Below are 15,713 nucleotides of genomic sequence, written 5' to 3'. Positions count from 1 at the left end.
GCGGCCGGCGGGCAGCAAGCAGGCTCCACGCGCCCACTGGCACCGGCCTCCGCCAGGGTTCGAAGCGCTTACGGTCAGCAGGGACGATTCCATCTCTGGTTTTGGGATTTCAGGCAATTTATCCCTCTGCTTCGCTTGTGCCGAGGCTAAAACGATGTGGTCCACGCGGAAGGGGGCACGACCCGCGTGCTGGCCGGGGCTAATCGACATGGCTCCGCCGGTCCACAGCCTGGACCTGCGGCCGCACGAACCCCGGGGCTCACGGGGCCAGCGGTCCATCACAGACGGACAACGTGTTGCTGTGAAAAACCTGTGGGTCACCAGCTGCATAAAAGACCCTAACTTTCTACACTGGAGTTTGGGGAGGAGCCCAAAGAACCTCAGTTTTCTTTTTGTGGTTTTCTGTGGTAAGTGTGCGCCCCGCAAAGCCACGAGGTCACAGACACGAGGCAGAGCCACGGACGTCACGCGGCGGCGGAGTGAGGGGTCCGGGCCCAGAGGCACAGGCTGCTCAGCGCCCGGGCCCATGCGCCCTCGTGGCAGCTCCAGGGGCTTTTCTGAAATCCCGTGGGTGTGAATCTTACCTCCCTGGAGTCGGACTGTTATGAACAATTTATACTTAACAGTGACCATTAGGGAACCAGAAAGAGATCTGAAAGGAAAATCACGTAGGGTTTCTTTGGCACTTTCACGACTGCGATTTGATGGGGGGAGCTCTGCGGATTTCGATGTTATAATGACAAGCACTGGCTGTCTGGTGCGTTGTCTCAAAAAAATACATTCGAGACCCAGCTCTGGACTCTTCCAATATCCAGTCCTGATTGTGTTGCTCTTTCTAGCCTTTCAAATAAGCCCTGGGCAAGCAAACACACAACAGATTAAAAAGGAAAAAAAAAAAAAAAAAGACAAGGAAAAAAAAAACCAGAAAAACAAAACAGAAAGGAGAGAGCCCACATCAAAGCAGGAGATGCTCTAGACTTTCCAGGGCACAGGTGCTGGGGTCTGGGAGCGACCCCCCAAGGGGCTCCAAGCAACAAAGCCCGTTGTTCCTCAGGACGGCAGTGCGTGGGTCGAGGTATCTCATTACAGAAATAAATGAACATCACAACTTATTTTTGACTTATAAGTAGGCAAGGGTGGTAAAACCTTGGATTCCAATGACTGTGCTGGTGTTTTAACAGCCGCTGCAAGTACAGGAAAGCGGGAGCGGGGCAGCCGTCGCTCGACGGGGAAGGTGGGGTCAGGTGCTCCCGCAGGCGGGGTTGCCCGGCAGAGACGGCTGCGCTCTGCGGCCCCAAGGCCCGTGTGTGTCCTGAGCAGCCGTGGGAGCACCCCTGACCCCACAGACGACAGATGGAGCCCGGACGGTCCAGCTGCTGCTGCCCACCAGAGCAGGGGCCACAGGATGCTGGGGGCGGCACTGTGTCCACTTCGGAGCAGCTGGATGGCGCAGCTCTCATGCCCAGACCTGGACGCTCCATCCAGACTCTTCTCTTCCAGACGGACCTTCCGCTCTTTGTGACATGCGGTTCTCATGTCTCATCCCCAGACTGCTTCGGGATGACTTGAGGACTTGGTTATGACACCAGCCGTGGCTTGTCAGCTTGCTTAGCCTGTCAACGCCTGAGGCCCGACCCTGGGGTCCAATCAGGTGTGCAGGGGAGGCCAGGAACCAGGGAGCATCCAGACGGGCTTCAGGGACCAGCAGGTGCATAATGCCGTGTGGATGAAAACATGAGGGAATCCAGGGGGTGGGAGGGGGGCAGGGGGCGGACTCCCTGGGTGAGGAGGCTGCACAGGGGGCTGGGAGGACTGCAGGGAGGACGGAGACCACCTGGGTGAGGAGGCTGTGGAGGGGGCTGGGAGGACCGCAGGGAGGACGGAGACCACCTGGGTGAGGAGGCTGTGAAGCGGGCTGGGGAGGACCGCAGGGAGGATGGAGACCACCTGAGTGAGGAGGCTGCACAGGGGCTGGGGAGGACTGCAGGGAGGACGGAGACCACCTGGGTGAGGCCGTGCGGGGGGCTGGGGAGGACCAGAGGGAGGACAGAGACCACCTGGGTGAGGAGGCTGCGCAGGGGGCTGGGGAGGACCGCAGGGAGGATGGAGACCACCTGGATGAGGAAGCTGTGCAGGGGCTGGGGAGGATCGCAGGGAGGACGGAGACCACCTGGGTGAGGAGGCTGCGCAGGGGGCTGGGGAGGACCGCAGGGAGGATGGAGACCACCTGGATGAGGAAGCTGTGCAGGGGCTGGGGAGGATCGCAGGGAGGACGGAGACCACCTGGGTGAGGAGGCTGTGAAGCGGGCTGGGGAGAACCGCAGGGAGGATGGAGACCACCTGGGTGAGGAAGCTGTGCAGGGGGCTGGGGAGGACCGCAGGGAGGACAGGGACCACCTGGGTGAGGAGGCTGCACAGGGGGCTGGGGAGGACCGCAGGGAGGATAGGGACCACCTGGGTGAGGAGGCTGTGCAAGGGCTGGGGAGGACCGCAGGGAGGACGAGGACCACCTGGGTGAAGAAGTTGTGCAGGGGCTGGGGAGGACCGCAGGGAGGATAGGGACCCCCCACCACTGTGCTCACGACGGCCCTCTCGTGTACGTGACCCCTGCCGCCAGCCCTCTCCCTGAGCCCAGGTAGAGTGACGGGAGCTCCCCCTCTGCCCTCATCCTCCTCAAATACCCCAGGTGTGCTCTGGGGCAGGTGTGGAGTGCTTCCTCTGAGGGAGCAGAGAAGCGTCCCACGTGCCCAGGTGCTGGTCATTCCTGCAGCCTCCTCTCCCGCGATGAGCCCCGGGGCCCCCACACCCTCCCCGAGGCCTCGCCCCCGTCCTGACGGAGGGGGCTGAACCCTAGGCCTGTTCGCCACCGAAGTCCCCATGAGCAGGAAGGGGCGGGGAGTCTCTGAACTGAGAGCTGGAGGGAGGGCTGCCCATGCAGGTCCGGCTGGAGGACCCCAGCCAGTCCCCCTCTAGCGTCGACGGTCACATTTCCTGGTCGTGGTCCTCCCAACGATGTTGGTTGTCTTAGTTTCAGCCTTAGGGGAACTTCCCGATGAGGTCTGCCCACGTTCCCCGTCGAAGCAGTGGCTACAATGATCCGAGCAGAGATGTGCCCTCACGACCCTTGTCAGCTCGCGTAGGCGAAGGACGCCCGAGCCCACTCCACTCCACTCCAGAGCCCAGAGCCCAGAGCCCAGACCCCGTCCCCAGTGACGTTTTCTTAGGATCCTTGCATGTCAGTGCGGGAAAGAGTTGTTGATAGGCCCCCATCGGGACTTTCACACTAGAAGACACGTGGGTCCGTCAGGTCGAAGCAGCCTGTGTGTGTCCCGGTGCCCTTGGGGGTGAGCCTTGCCACCGCGGCCACCCCGGGACCCCCGGGCCCTCACGATGCTGACCCGCTCTCCAGAACTTGCCGATATCCAGGGGTTCAGAAATGGGCCAATCTCACCCATCAGTCACCCGGGACCTCAGAGGATCCAGGTGAGGAAGGCCTGTCGGAGACGCGACTCGTGCTCCCCGTTCTGTGTGGGTAGGTGAGCCGGCTGGTGAGGCTCGCGGGGACCCCCGGCTCACAGGGAGCCCCGCCCCCGCTGGGAACGAGTGCTCAGAGGAGCACGGCACCTCGCTGGGGGGCGCTGCGTTCACTGAGCGGCCGCAGGCCTCCCTGGATTCCCGCCTGGCAGGAAGCTCTGCTCCGGCGGGTCCCCCCCACCCCGACCCAGCACAGGTAAAGCGCGGGCATAGGGCTGTGTGGAGGCGCGGGGCCCGGCTGGGGTCCGGGCCGCCCCAGTGCCCGGGAAGGGCCCTCTGCTCTTCCACATTGAATGTGTCCCCCCTTTTGCTCAACAGACGCACGCGCTGCAGGTGCACGAGGCACGGGGCACGCCCAGAAACTCGGTGCTGGCGCCAGGGTGCGGAGGAACTCTGCTCACACAGACCAACAAATACTCAAAATCTCTTGCAATTAAATGTTTACAATGAGAGGTTGTGGGGCGCCTGGGCGGCTCAGCCCGTGGAGCCTCCGGCTCTTGATTTTGGCTCCGGTCGTGACCTCAGGGTGGGATCGAGCCCCGGGTCAGGCTGCACGCCAAGCAGGGAGTCTGCTTGGGGTTCTGCATCCCTCCGCCCCTCCCCCATGCACTCTCTCTCTCTCTCTCTCTCTCTCCAAAAATAAAAAAAAAGATTAAAAAATAAATTGAATGAAATCTGACATGTGATTTCCAAATTGATGCTGAAAAAATATGTGGAATTAGTTGGTTTTGCTTTTACATAAGGACAGCAGAGACCGCCCACCCCAAGTGATCTCCCTGTGCCCTGTGAGGGCAGCGGGGTGGCTCCCAGGCCGAGGCGGCATCGATGGGCACCGTCGTCCCCCAAGCAGGAAGGCTTCGCGGGCCGGCGTGGTCTCTGTGTGCGGAGCTCCACGCGGGCAGGAAGGTGCCGTGGGGCACCGGGTCCTGCTTAGCCGGCCTCCCCGCGGGGAGAGGCGGAGACGGCCTCCGCCCTTGCTGGCCTCGCCCCTCCTCACCCTTGCGCTGCAGGGGCCGAAGGAGGGTTACACGTGGGGACTGGGTGGTCCTGCCAGGCTGGGCGGCAGTCGGAGCCTCCCGGGCCCCGTCCCCCTCACCCGGGATTCTCTGTTCCCACCAGCACGAAGCCCCAGGGAGCTGAACTTGGAGGCTCCCGCACAACCACCCCGGACGCGTGTTCCCAGCCCTCTTCCCTGAACCGGGTGCTGCCCTTTGGTGGCGGCCCGTGGGCTCGGGCCCCGCACCCGGAAGCGTGAGCTGAGCGGCTCGGCCCCCGTGTCCGCCCCGGGAGCTGTGGGCGGGACGCAGCGGGAGCAGAGCCTTCCCCACACCCGGCTGGGTCCCACCTGCTGTCTCGCTGTGGCCACCCGCCCCCAGGGATGCGAGCAGGCTCCCCGACGAGGTCGGGGTTCGCGGAGGCGCTCTTCATCTCGGCTCCTGTCATCGCCCCCACCTCTCCTAGCGCCTGAACAACAAGCATTTCCTGCACCCCCTCCGCTGTGCGCTGGGCCACCCAACGGCGACCTGACGGTGACCCGGCGGCGCCAACCCTGGTCAGGATTAGGGACACGTGTCCCGGGGTAAACTGAGGCATGGGCCGACGCCCCTGACCAGGAGGCATGTCAGACTCCAGCAGCCGTTTACTTGCTTGGGTCAAACATCGGCATCTCTGGACGTCGTCCTCAAACTGCGAACCGCGCAGCTTCCGGGAGGACGCTGCGGGAGGGGACTTCTCAGGTCACGGACTGGCGCGGCTGTTACCGTCCTCAGGCCCTGGGGCACTGAGGCAACACTGCTCAGCGGGCCATTCGGCTGCTAGCTATGGAGCACCTCTTTGGGCAGAAGCATCAGCCACACACGTGTCCCCGCGGCCATGGAGGTGGCGTTGCCGGAAGACACGCTCGCACACGGAAGGTAAGTGTGAGGTGTGGTGCCCTGGCCTGTGCGCGGAGGAGCAAGGAGGCAGCAGGAAACGGAGTGTCAGAGGCAGGACCAGCAGGGCCGGGCGGGGGCCGCGCCGGGAAGCAGACAGGTGGGTCGCGGAGACCCAGACGTGTGTCGTTCACGCTCCGTGATGACTTTGTGCTTGTTAAACCTGATTACCTCCATGTAAGCGAGCACGTTTGGCCAGTTGCCACCCATTGGCCACAGGGGGTCACGCAAGGGTGTCCGCAGGGGTGCCAACCCTGGTTCTTGTAGCACGTGCACCCGCACACCTCACTTCACCGCGGAGGTCGGGCGGCCCTGCGCCAGCTGCCTCTCGGCGCCGCTGCTCCTGCAGAATCCTCTCACGTCTTGTCCTTCGTCACGTCTTGGTGATTCTCGGCATTTTCAACCTTTTTCATGATGATCATATTTGTGACGGTGATTTGTGATCAGCGATGACAAGTTGCCAAAAGCACAGATGACAGCCGGCATGTAAAGCCTCTCCTCAGGAAGGCGGGCATGTTGTTCGTTTATTTATTTATTTTTATTTATTTATTTATTTTTGTTTTTTGTTTTTATTATTATTTTTTTACTTTGTTCGTTTAGATGTGATGCTGGCGCATGCTCACTGGAGCGCGGTGTGGTGTAAACACGACTCCGTGGACTGGGAAACCAAACGAGTCTTGGGACTCGCTTTGGTTCAGCGTCCGGATCCGGAATGGAGCCGCAGCATCTCGGAGGTGTGCCTGTGGATACACACGCGTGTGACGTACACGTATGTTTTTGTAACATGGATCTTCCATCAGCCATCCAGCAGCAGACCCTGCGCGGGCGTGGACCAGCTCTCCTGACGGCCTCACGTCCTGCGGCGCTTTCGGGGGCCCCGAGCCAGCAGCGTTTGTCCCGCCGACTCGTGGGGGCTGGCCTAGGCTTGTTTTTTTCACGAGCAAATCTCTAGTATGCGGAACGGGGCCTGGTACGCAGACGGGGCTGCAGGGACATTCGCCGGCCCGGTGAGTGGACCCAGGGAGGGAAGGCGGAGTGGGCGCGCAGACAGGTCCCGATCACGCGTGGACACCAGGGTCCCCGGGAGGCCGGCCCGTCCGCGGCGTGGCTTTGGCCCGGGCCCCCGCGGGATCTCCGAAGTCGGGCGGTGAGGCTGCCCCACGGGCCGAGGGCAGGGCCGAGGCTCCCGGTGAAGATCTTCACGGACTGTCCGAGGACGCGCTCTGTCCCGCGGCCTTCCGCGCTGCCCATCCGGGAGGGGTTCCCAGGAGACGGATGATCTCGTTGAAGGAAAAATAGAGGCGTTTTCACAAGGGCCCCGAATCACATCGTGCCCCGCAGACACTGGGTCGTGCTCCTTCCTGACTCCGCTGGTTCAGGAGGCCCTGGAGGCCCTGCGCCGTCCCAGGTGCCTGAATGGAGCTCCGTGGACCTTCCCCCTCGAGGCCGCCTCAGGCCGCCGCCTTCTCTAAATTTCGACTTAAAAATAGGACAGTTGTACCCGCCCACCCAGAGAAGGAGCTGTGTGAGGTCCCTAGTCCCCAGACTGAGGCAGACTGACGCCCATTAGCACCCTCTCCCTCTGCCCTCTCCCTGTCTCTCTGTCTCTGTCTTTGTCTTTCCCTGTCTCTCCATCTCTCTATCTCTCCATCTGTCTCTGTTTCTGTCTCTCTTTTCTGTTTCCATCTCTCTCTCCCTCTCTCTGTCCCTCTGCATTTCTCTCTCCCTCTCTCCCCCTGTCTCTCTGTGTCTCTGTCACCCTTTCTCCCTGCCTCTTCTTCTCTGTCTCTCCCTCTCTCTGTCTCTCTGTCTCTCCCTCTCTCTCTCTGTGTCTCTCTCTCCTCCTCTCTCTCCTTCTCTCTGTCTCTCTCTGTCTCTCCCTCTCTTTTTCTCTCTCTGTGTGTCTCTCTCCCCTTTTCTGTCTCTCCCTCTCTCTGTCTCTCCCCCTCTCTGTCTCTCCCTCTCTGTTTCTCTCTGTGTTTCTCTGTGTCTCTCTCCCCCCTCCTTCTCTCTGTGTCTCTCTATCCCTCTCTCTCCCCCTCTCTCTGTGCCTCTCTCTCTGTCTCTCTCCCCCTCTCTGTCTCTCTTCCCTTCTCCCCCTCTCTCCCTCTCCCTCTCTCTCTGTCTCTCTCCCTCTCTCTCTCCTCCTCTCTGTCTCTCCTTCTCTCTGTCTCTCTCTGTCTCTCCCTCTCTTTCTCTCTGTATCTCTCTCTCCCCTCTCTGTCTCTCTCTCTGTGTCTCTCCCCTGTCTCTCTATCTCTGTCTCTCTCCCTCTCTCAGTGTCTCTCCCCTCTGTCTCTCCCTCTCTGTGTCTCTGTCTCTTGTGCACACCCACACACACGCAGCTCACAGCGCCTCCACATCTCGCAGTGGGCGTGGGAACAGTGGGCGTGTTTGGCTGGGAGGGACTCGGGCGGACTCAGCCCTGCTCTTCCTTCCCACTGGACCGTGGTTAAGGCCCGTCACGTGGAAGGAATCTGATCCGTTTCCAAAGGCCCTTCAACATCGACAGCAGCACGACTTTCGAGGGACCCGAGCTCCACCGTCTTCCGTGTCTGGAAATTTTGTTCTCTGAGCCCAAACCCTGAAGGCTGTCCCTTGGCGTGTGACTTCTAATCCTGCCCTTTGTAAGGACCAGCAGTTCGTATTTTTCAGGGACTCACTGCTGTTTCAAACTATCTGATGCATTTCCTTTGGCAGGAGGCGCTGTCTGCTTTGTGTCCGTGTCCTCGTGGGACCCCACGCACGTCTGGGTGTAGGGAGGGCACCGGTCATTTCTCGGAACGGGCTGTCACCGTGCTCCGGGTCCCCTGTGCTAGAGAAGCCTGGATATGCACAGTACGCCAGATACGCACGGCCGTACCTCGGGCCCTGAGTCGTGGAAGAGCCTGAGCACGCGCGTGGGAGCCCGCGGAGAGCGCCCCTGGCCAGCTGCTGCTTGTCGCTCTGCGCATGTCCCTCCCTCCCTCCGCATGGCACCTCCCACGGCATCCAGACAGGACAGCAAGCCGCCGGGAGGCCGCACTAGCCTCCTGAGCTGGGGGCGAAGCCAGGCCCCCGGGCCTCATTCTACACACGAGGAGCTGGTGTTTGGAACACAGGTTAGGTTAATAAGCGAAAACAAATAAGCTGGAAATTCCTGCAAGTGGACCTTAAAACAGATTGAATAAAAACACACTCAATCTATTCTCTTACATCTTTCTTTCCTCATGATCACGTAAAGAAAGGCTCTTCCCCAGCCCTTCATGCATGTTGCTTGCATCTCAAACCTACGTGACCTTACCTCCTCGGCAGGTTTTCTGGTTTGGGTTTAAGTTGTCTGAAAATTCATGAAATACAAGCTATAATTATATTTTATACTCATGCAAAATTAGTTTGCGTGAAGGAAGTCTCCTTTTTATCGCCGACTTACACCTAGAAGCGCCTAACCCTGTTCACTCGTTTCCAAGCGATAGAGCTGTACCCTCCACTCTGAATGCTGAGCTGCCCGAAATAACGCGTTCATGGATGTAGGGGAAGATTAATTTTTAAGATGATAAAAAATCATCATATTCTTTCTCCCAACTGTGTCCACAGCCGTTCTCAAGTTGGAACCTTGCAAACCAAGCACGTCATCTTTGTTTCTATGTTGGTCTCAGAACTCATTGCCGTTTCTGCTGACTGCAGAGAAAACTGGTTCGCTAATGGTGATTTTCCGAGTCTGCATTTCAGCGCGCTCCCCTCATCAGGGACAGCTCCCTGAGCGCGAGGCAAGAGGGTAATTGGCTGATCACTATGAGGACAGCCTCCTGAGGGGAGTCTGGGGGACTCGGAGGCCACAGGACGGACCCCTCGCCACCTGCCTTCCGCCTTCGTCTTAGAGAAATTCAGGCCCATCTAGTGCAAACTGTCACGATGCCTGAACAACGTGGGGCCTACTGCATCATCCTGCTTGAAAGAAAGAGCACCCTGGATACTTGGCAATTAAAAAAAATGTTTCTTTGAGGAGGAATTTATATGGGGTGGGTTTTGCCTTGAATTCCCTTCCCAGGAAGTGGAGTTCCTGCAGAGGATGGCCTGTTAGCAGCTCCACCGCGTACAGGGCGGCTTCGCGCGAGGGGGAGAACAGCGCAGAGTCGGCTCGAGAGAGGCGCTGCCACGGGGCACGTGACGGCCGGACGGAGGCCGGAGAAGCGCCGGGTGAACGCACCGTGGCCAGCTGTGCACCTCGCAGCGCTCGTCCGCCTCGGCTCCCTGGCTTCGCCGGCCTGCCGCGCTCGTGTCGTACCTGCGGGAGGTTCTCACCGCGACTCACTTTCCCCCCACACCAGCCCGCGGCTCCCCAGCTGTGAGCTCCCCGGTGGCCACCGCCCGTGTGCGGCTCACCCGCGAGCGGAGAGCGGCCGCGAGGACCGGACCGCCCTCGGGGCAGGAGGGCAGGAGGACCTTGACTGCTGAATGGTCAGCTGGGCTCCCCCAGGGCCGCCGTGTCCAAGGCGGCCCCAAGACTCAACGAAGAGCAGCGCAGAGAAGACTCCACATACTTACAGGGGTGTGTTTCAGAAACGGCACATGGGAAGCAACCGTTATGTGTTGAAGACGGCCGTGAACATGGACGTTTTCTCTTGTCTGGAGAGCAAATTGCTGTGTTCTTGGCCCACGGAATCATCTTTCCGGTCAGTGGGCAGGTCCGCACGTCTTCCCAGGGACACACATAGACACACCGATGGTATAGACACACGTACGTGTGCACATACTATTTAAAGTTGTATTTTTAGTGGGGGTGAACTAGGAAATTAGACCACCATTTGTGAGGCATTAAGTGACCACTTTACCTAGATTTCTCAAATTGTTAAGAATCCAAAAAGATATTTACCACAGGACAAACAAAATCTGCTATTAGAAAAAAAAACCTATGATCCCCTGAACCATAACTTTCTTACCTTTAGTATAACAGGGGGACTTTCATTTAATAAACGCAGCCTAAATCCGGGAAAAGAACAAGGGAGAAAGGGAGGTGGGCGGGGGGTGGGGGTGACTGGGTGACGGGCACTGAGGGGGGCACTTGATGGGATGAGTGCTGGGTGTTATTCTATATGTTGGCAAATTGAACACCAATAAAAAAAATAAAAAATAAATAAACACAGCCTAGGCCATTGCAACGCATTCTGAAAATAAAATCCTCCGTGCAAAAGACCAGGCCAACCAGACGAAATATAATTTTGATTAATTCTATCTGAATTTAATGTAATCCGAAAAGAATCACTCAGATCCTGTTCCCTGTTGCTCAAACAGGCAGAAAGTGATGAAAAGAACATGAGGCCCCAGTAGGAAGAGCCATCCGCACAGTCTGACACACGACCACCACCTACTGATAATCATCGAATCTTTCTGGGCCTCACTCTCTAGTGAGCATGACAGTGAACCGGTCTCTACCCATCTCACACAATCACTGAAGACCCGATATAGTCCCGAAACTTAATACACCTGCTGGACGTGTGCGTTATTGGCGATAGTCTGCTGATACATAACTGCAAGGCTGGGGGATCCTTGGGATTAAAATAACTATCTAACCCCCAGGTTATAAATAATGGTCCTTCTATAGTCTATGGGCCCCTGTTGTGATAACCCAGGGGTTTAAATACTTTTTTTTTTTTTCCTAAAACAAAACGTCTGGGACTGCGCGATCCAGTTTATAACAGAGATGGGACACGCTGCCTACGCTGTGGCAGATGAAGCAGTGATCGCATCCCAGGAGCAGACGTGAGCAGACTCTGCATCTCCTCATAAGGCTGATATCGTGTGGCCCCGTCACAATGCCCTGATCCCTCCTGCTGGATGGCGGTCGGCTGTGTGTGGACGTGCATGCGTGTGAGCCAGCCTCTCGCCTTCCTTGTCTGGAATGTTCTCCTCTCTCTGTGCTATGATCGCCCCGCTTCTCTGTTAACCTAACTCAGTGTCTTGCTTCCGTTTGCTAAGACAAAGGCACAACCCGCCTTGGAGGGAGTCTGCCGACAGCTCGGGGATTAACGGCCACCAAGAGCAGCAACCAAGGAGCGTGGAAGATTGACTTCCAGACGGTGACCCAGAACTCTGGCCACCTGACTGAAAGGTACACCCTCTGCTTTCCACCAAGGTCCGATTTCAGCCGGAACCGTTCAAGGAGGGGACGAGGGCACGCAGAATGGGATGCCCTGTACTCGTGCTGCGTCTCTCACGGCAAAGACGTTGTTACCATGGAGGAGCTCACACTGTTGGCAGTGATGTGGGCGCTCCATTTGCCAGTAAGGTCCCACAGACTGTACCTGGTAAGTGAGGGCATGAAAAAGGGCCCTGATAGATCTATATGCCTTTCAAAGTCCTATTTTACTGCATTAAACATAGTTTGGAGTTTGTGCGAAACGAGTGCTTGATGAAACACTTGGCTAACTGGGGTCTTAGGACACGTGATCATGGGCGGCCTCCAACGTTATAGGAAATCTGTGTTATAGGAAATCTTGGTGAAGCAGTCTCTAGATATCAGGCACCGACAGTGATTTCTTCTTAGGAAAGATGCTTGTAGGGACGCTGGGGTGGTTCAGTGGTTGACCCCAGGTCCCGGGATCGAGTCCCACATCGGGCTCCCTGCAGGGATCCTGCTTCTCTCTCTGCCTGTGTCTCTGCTGTTCTCTCTCTCTCTCTCTGTGTCTCTCGTGAATAAATAAATAAAATCTTAAAAAAAAAAAGAAAGATACTTGTGTTTGTCTCAGAAATCGAGCAAGCCTTTGGTGCTTCCCTAAGAGAACTAGCAGCAATCAGAACCACGGTGGGAGGTCATCCACACGGACCATCACTGTTCGACCCGAGTGACTCCTCGGGACCATCTGAAAGGGGGTAGATCACTACACTTGGTGCCAAGGATACTCTGTTAATTGGAGGTATTAGTCTTTTGATGAGCAGATGCCTGATGATCGAGTGACACTTCACCATGGCCCAACACGTCTTTAAAGTCTTACATGATAGATGATTCTAGAAGGAGCTTAGCTGGGGAGCTGGATGCTGCATATGAGTTCTGAAACCGGGAATGTGACAATTGATTATTTATCCTCTTAATGGGCATTTGCTTTCCAGAAACTATGTCCTCGTATGCTTCGGATTCTCACCCAGTGTTTGCTAAACACCTGAGTGCTAGTCACCATGCTAGGCGGGTCATGCAATTAGACACTCGGGGGCCTGCATTATACTCATGCCACCATGCATCTCTCGGTTCCGTCATACATCCACTTATCATGCCCACTTACTCAAATTTTCCCAGAAACTTTTCTGGGATTTTTCTAGAATCTCTCACTAGTTTTGATCTGCTATCTCACTTTTAAAAACTATGTTCTAAAAAACAAAAACAAAAACAAAAAACAACAACAACAAAAAACTACGTTCTAAGCATTCGAGTTAGAATAATAATTAAAACAAACCTCGATCTAGTTATATCCTGAAGCTATTTCGGTAAGGCTCCACTTCTTTCTTCAAAACATGTCACTCGGTACTTGAAAAGTAGATTTAAAAATGTGAGCCTCAGGAAACTACACTTGAAAGTTTAATTCTAGCAAATGAAGAGCAGGACCTAAAATGTGGTGGAGACCCTCGGTTTCAGTGATGCGTGTTTACAAAGCTCTCGTTCCGGGACGCGGCACGCACAAACACCCGCACCTGGATCCGCGCTGCTGCCCGAGCACGGAACGGGCACGCGGAAGGGCAATGCTGCTGCACCCCGTCCTTACAAGAAGCCACGGTCCAGTCACACACCGTTAAGCAGCTTCAGCACTTAATGATTTTGCCCCAAACGGCACACATTTAGGAAAGGTGCTCACAAGTCACTTGCCAGGTTGGCCTGTTTCCCAATGTTCCCAATGGAACACGGAGGTACTGCCTGTAACGCTCAGCGTGCGGCGCCGTCTCGTCAGGGACGCTGGGGTGTGGGCCACCGTCCACACAGCGGGGCTGGCGGTGCCCACGTGTGTGTGGCCGATGCACGTCATCAGACTGTGTCCACACCACGCTCCCCGATGTCACGGCAGGAAGCACCATCGTGGGAGCCTGCTACTTTGATGCGTGAAATCCGTGTGTGTGCACCCACGGGTGCGTGCCCACATATGTAGACATGCTCGTCTACCTGCGTGAACGGGATGGTGAATTGCCCCCAGGAGGACCTGAACCTGCTGTAACAGTCATAAAACTCAGGCTTCCAGGAACAAACGAGAATGGCCTCTGGAGGAGGAACATCAATTTGCATCCGCCGCACGGCGTGAGCCACAGCCAGCCCATGCCCACCCCATCTGAAACAGCTCTCCGCACGGGCCGCAGCAGCTGTCCCTGGTTCCGAGAAATTAGCTCTCCCGGAGTTCAGGCTTCCAAGAGCTCTGAGCCCAAGGAGGAAGCCTGAGAGAAGACACTCCTTTTGCTTTCAGACACATTTGGCATTTCTCTGAGGCAAACTCGAAGCCAATAAAGACTAAATCTAGATTCTTCAGAAAACCCCCACCTTCTTCTAGAGCAGAGATGACTTTTAGGAAAGGATTATCTTTCAACTTATGGTGATGAGCCTGACGCTAACAGGAAACCATATAAAGGCAAAGCCATCCTAAATCCGCCCAAAGCACGGTCACCACTGCACGCGCCATGCCGTGGTACGCCTGGCCCCCTCGCAACGCTGGACACCCCAGGTCAGAAACACGATCCTCCGGCACGAAGCCAATGACGGGTCGAGGAACGGTTTCGTTTCAGCGATATTCCTTCCACCCCAATCTGGGACAAAAAGTATAACTTGGCCACTGACAGATAAGCGCGGCCTCCCCCGTTGGCGCCCCCGGGGTCTCATCGAGCTCCCGGCCCTGGGAGGACAGCAGGCCGAGCCATCCCCACGCCGGCACCTGGGCAGATACCAGTATGTGAGGGGCAGAGCCTCCGGGAACACAGGATGCTAAAGCCTCGTAGGTGCGCTGCCGTAAGGCTCTGGATCAATGTGCGCACAGCGAACACCGCACCCACGTCAGTGACGAGCGCTCGGACCCGAGTGACGCACAGCATCTGCCGACTGGCAGCACACAGAGAGGAATGGTTTCCAGACCAGTGTGAAGGACACCTGGACGGACACTGGTTCCAGCCCTGACCAGGTACACTCACGCTGTGAGCACGTGGTCGTGGCTGTGCCCTGAATCGCCCCACCGGGACCTCCGTGGGGGCACTCGGGCCCCCGCCACCACGTATCGCGTGCTACTATTTTAAAGATTACCATTGTCTTCCTCCTCCTCGTCGTCGTCGTCCTCCTCCTCCTCGTCCTCCTCCTCGTCCTCCACGTCCTCCCCATCCTCGTCATCATCGTCTTCCTCCTCCTCGAGCTCCTCCTCTTCCTCCCGGTCCCCCTCCTCATCCTCCTCGTCCTCCTCCCTGTGCTCGTCCTCGTCCTCCGAGAACTCCTCCTCCTCGTCCTCCTCCTTCTCGTCCACGTCCTCCGACCCCTCGCTCTCGTAGCACTCATCCACCGAGGAGCTGTCCGCTTTCACGGCAAACGGTTTCCGCTTGGGAGCAGGTTCTTGGGGCTGCTTATCCTGTGTTTTTCTTTTTTTAGCCAAGGGGCAGCCATAGACGCTGTGTAGAGAGACAGAGAGAAGATCGGGGTCACTATCTTTGGAGGTTAGAGCACCAGGGGCCCTGGTCACGCGAGCTAAAGCTCAGCAGGAGCGCCACCCACACAGGTACACACACGTCCACCCGGGCACCCCCACCCTCGCCTCCCCTCCCAGCTCCCTGTTACGGCCACCAGATAATAACGCGGAGGGTCCCACGGAGTTCAGGGGGACGGTTGGGAGGCACTGCTTCCGAGCCACGCAGCTGACAACACAAATTCACGTTCTTAAACACCTTGTCAAACACGCATGACGTGAGACGGACGTCGTACAAGAAGCCCTAGTCCATGCGCGGAACATGCACCCATTTACGTGAAACATAACGTGTGTGTGCTGTGAGAAAGCTTTGGACGCACTTGGATTTCTACATTCCACGGACAAAACGGCACCTGTCAACGCAACGAACTATGAGAAGAAGATGAACCGCAAATGCCCGTTGCCGTCTAGAGAGACGGAGCCCAATTGGCCCTTACGAGGAATATCGTCAAGCCCATCTCAACGCCACAGAAAACGAAGTCAGTGTGCTTGGCAGTCGTTCCTAAAACCTGCTGAAATCGACCACGGGTGGGTACGGCCGTCACAGCAGGACCCCACCCCTTAATCTCCC

The 15,713-nt window shown here is 57.2% G+C and overlaps 1 protein-coding gene across 29 annotated transcripts in view; it reads right to left on the bottom strand.

Annotated features, from left to right (window-relative positions):
• Positions 1 to 15,713, bottom strand: part of MYT1L (myelin transcription factor 1 like) — a 404,915-nt gene that overhangs the window by 93,019 nt on the left and 296,183 nt on the right. For all 29 annotated transcript variants that reach the window (XM_077844293.1, XM_077844273.1, XM_077844291.1 and 26 more), the window contains one exon: positions 14,713 to 15,068. In XM_077844293.1, the coding sequence (XP_077700419.1) occupies positions 14,713 to 15,068 (356 nt within the window). The remainder of the gene's footprint in view (positions 1 to 14,712; positions 15,069 to 15,713) is intronic.

The sequence above is a fragment of the Canis aureus genome, chromosome 12 (assembly GCF_053574225.1).
Source record: "Canis aureus isolate CA01 chromosome 12, VMU_Caureus_v.1.0, whole genome shotgun sequence".
NCBI classification, from domain to species: Eukaryota; Metazoa; Chordata; class Mammalia; order Carnivora; family Canidae; genus Canis; species Canis aureus.
The sequence above is the reverse complement of the archived record's forward strand: the minus strand, read 5'-3'. Positions and strand labels throughout refer to the sequence as shown.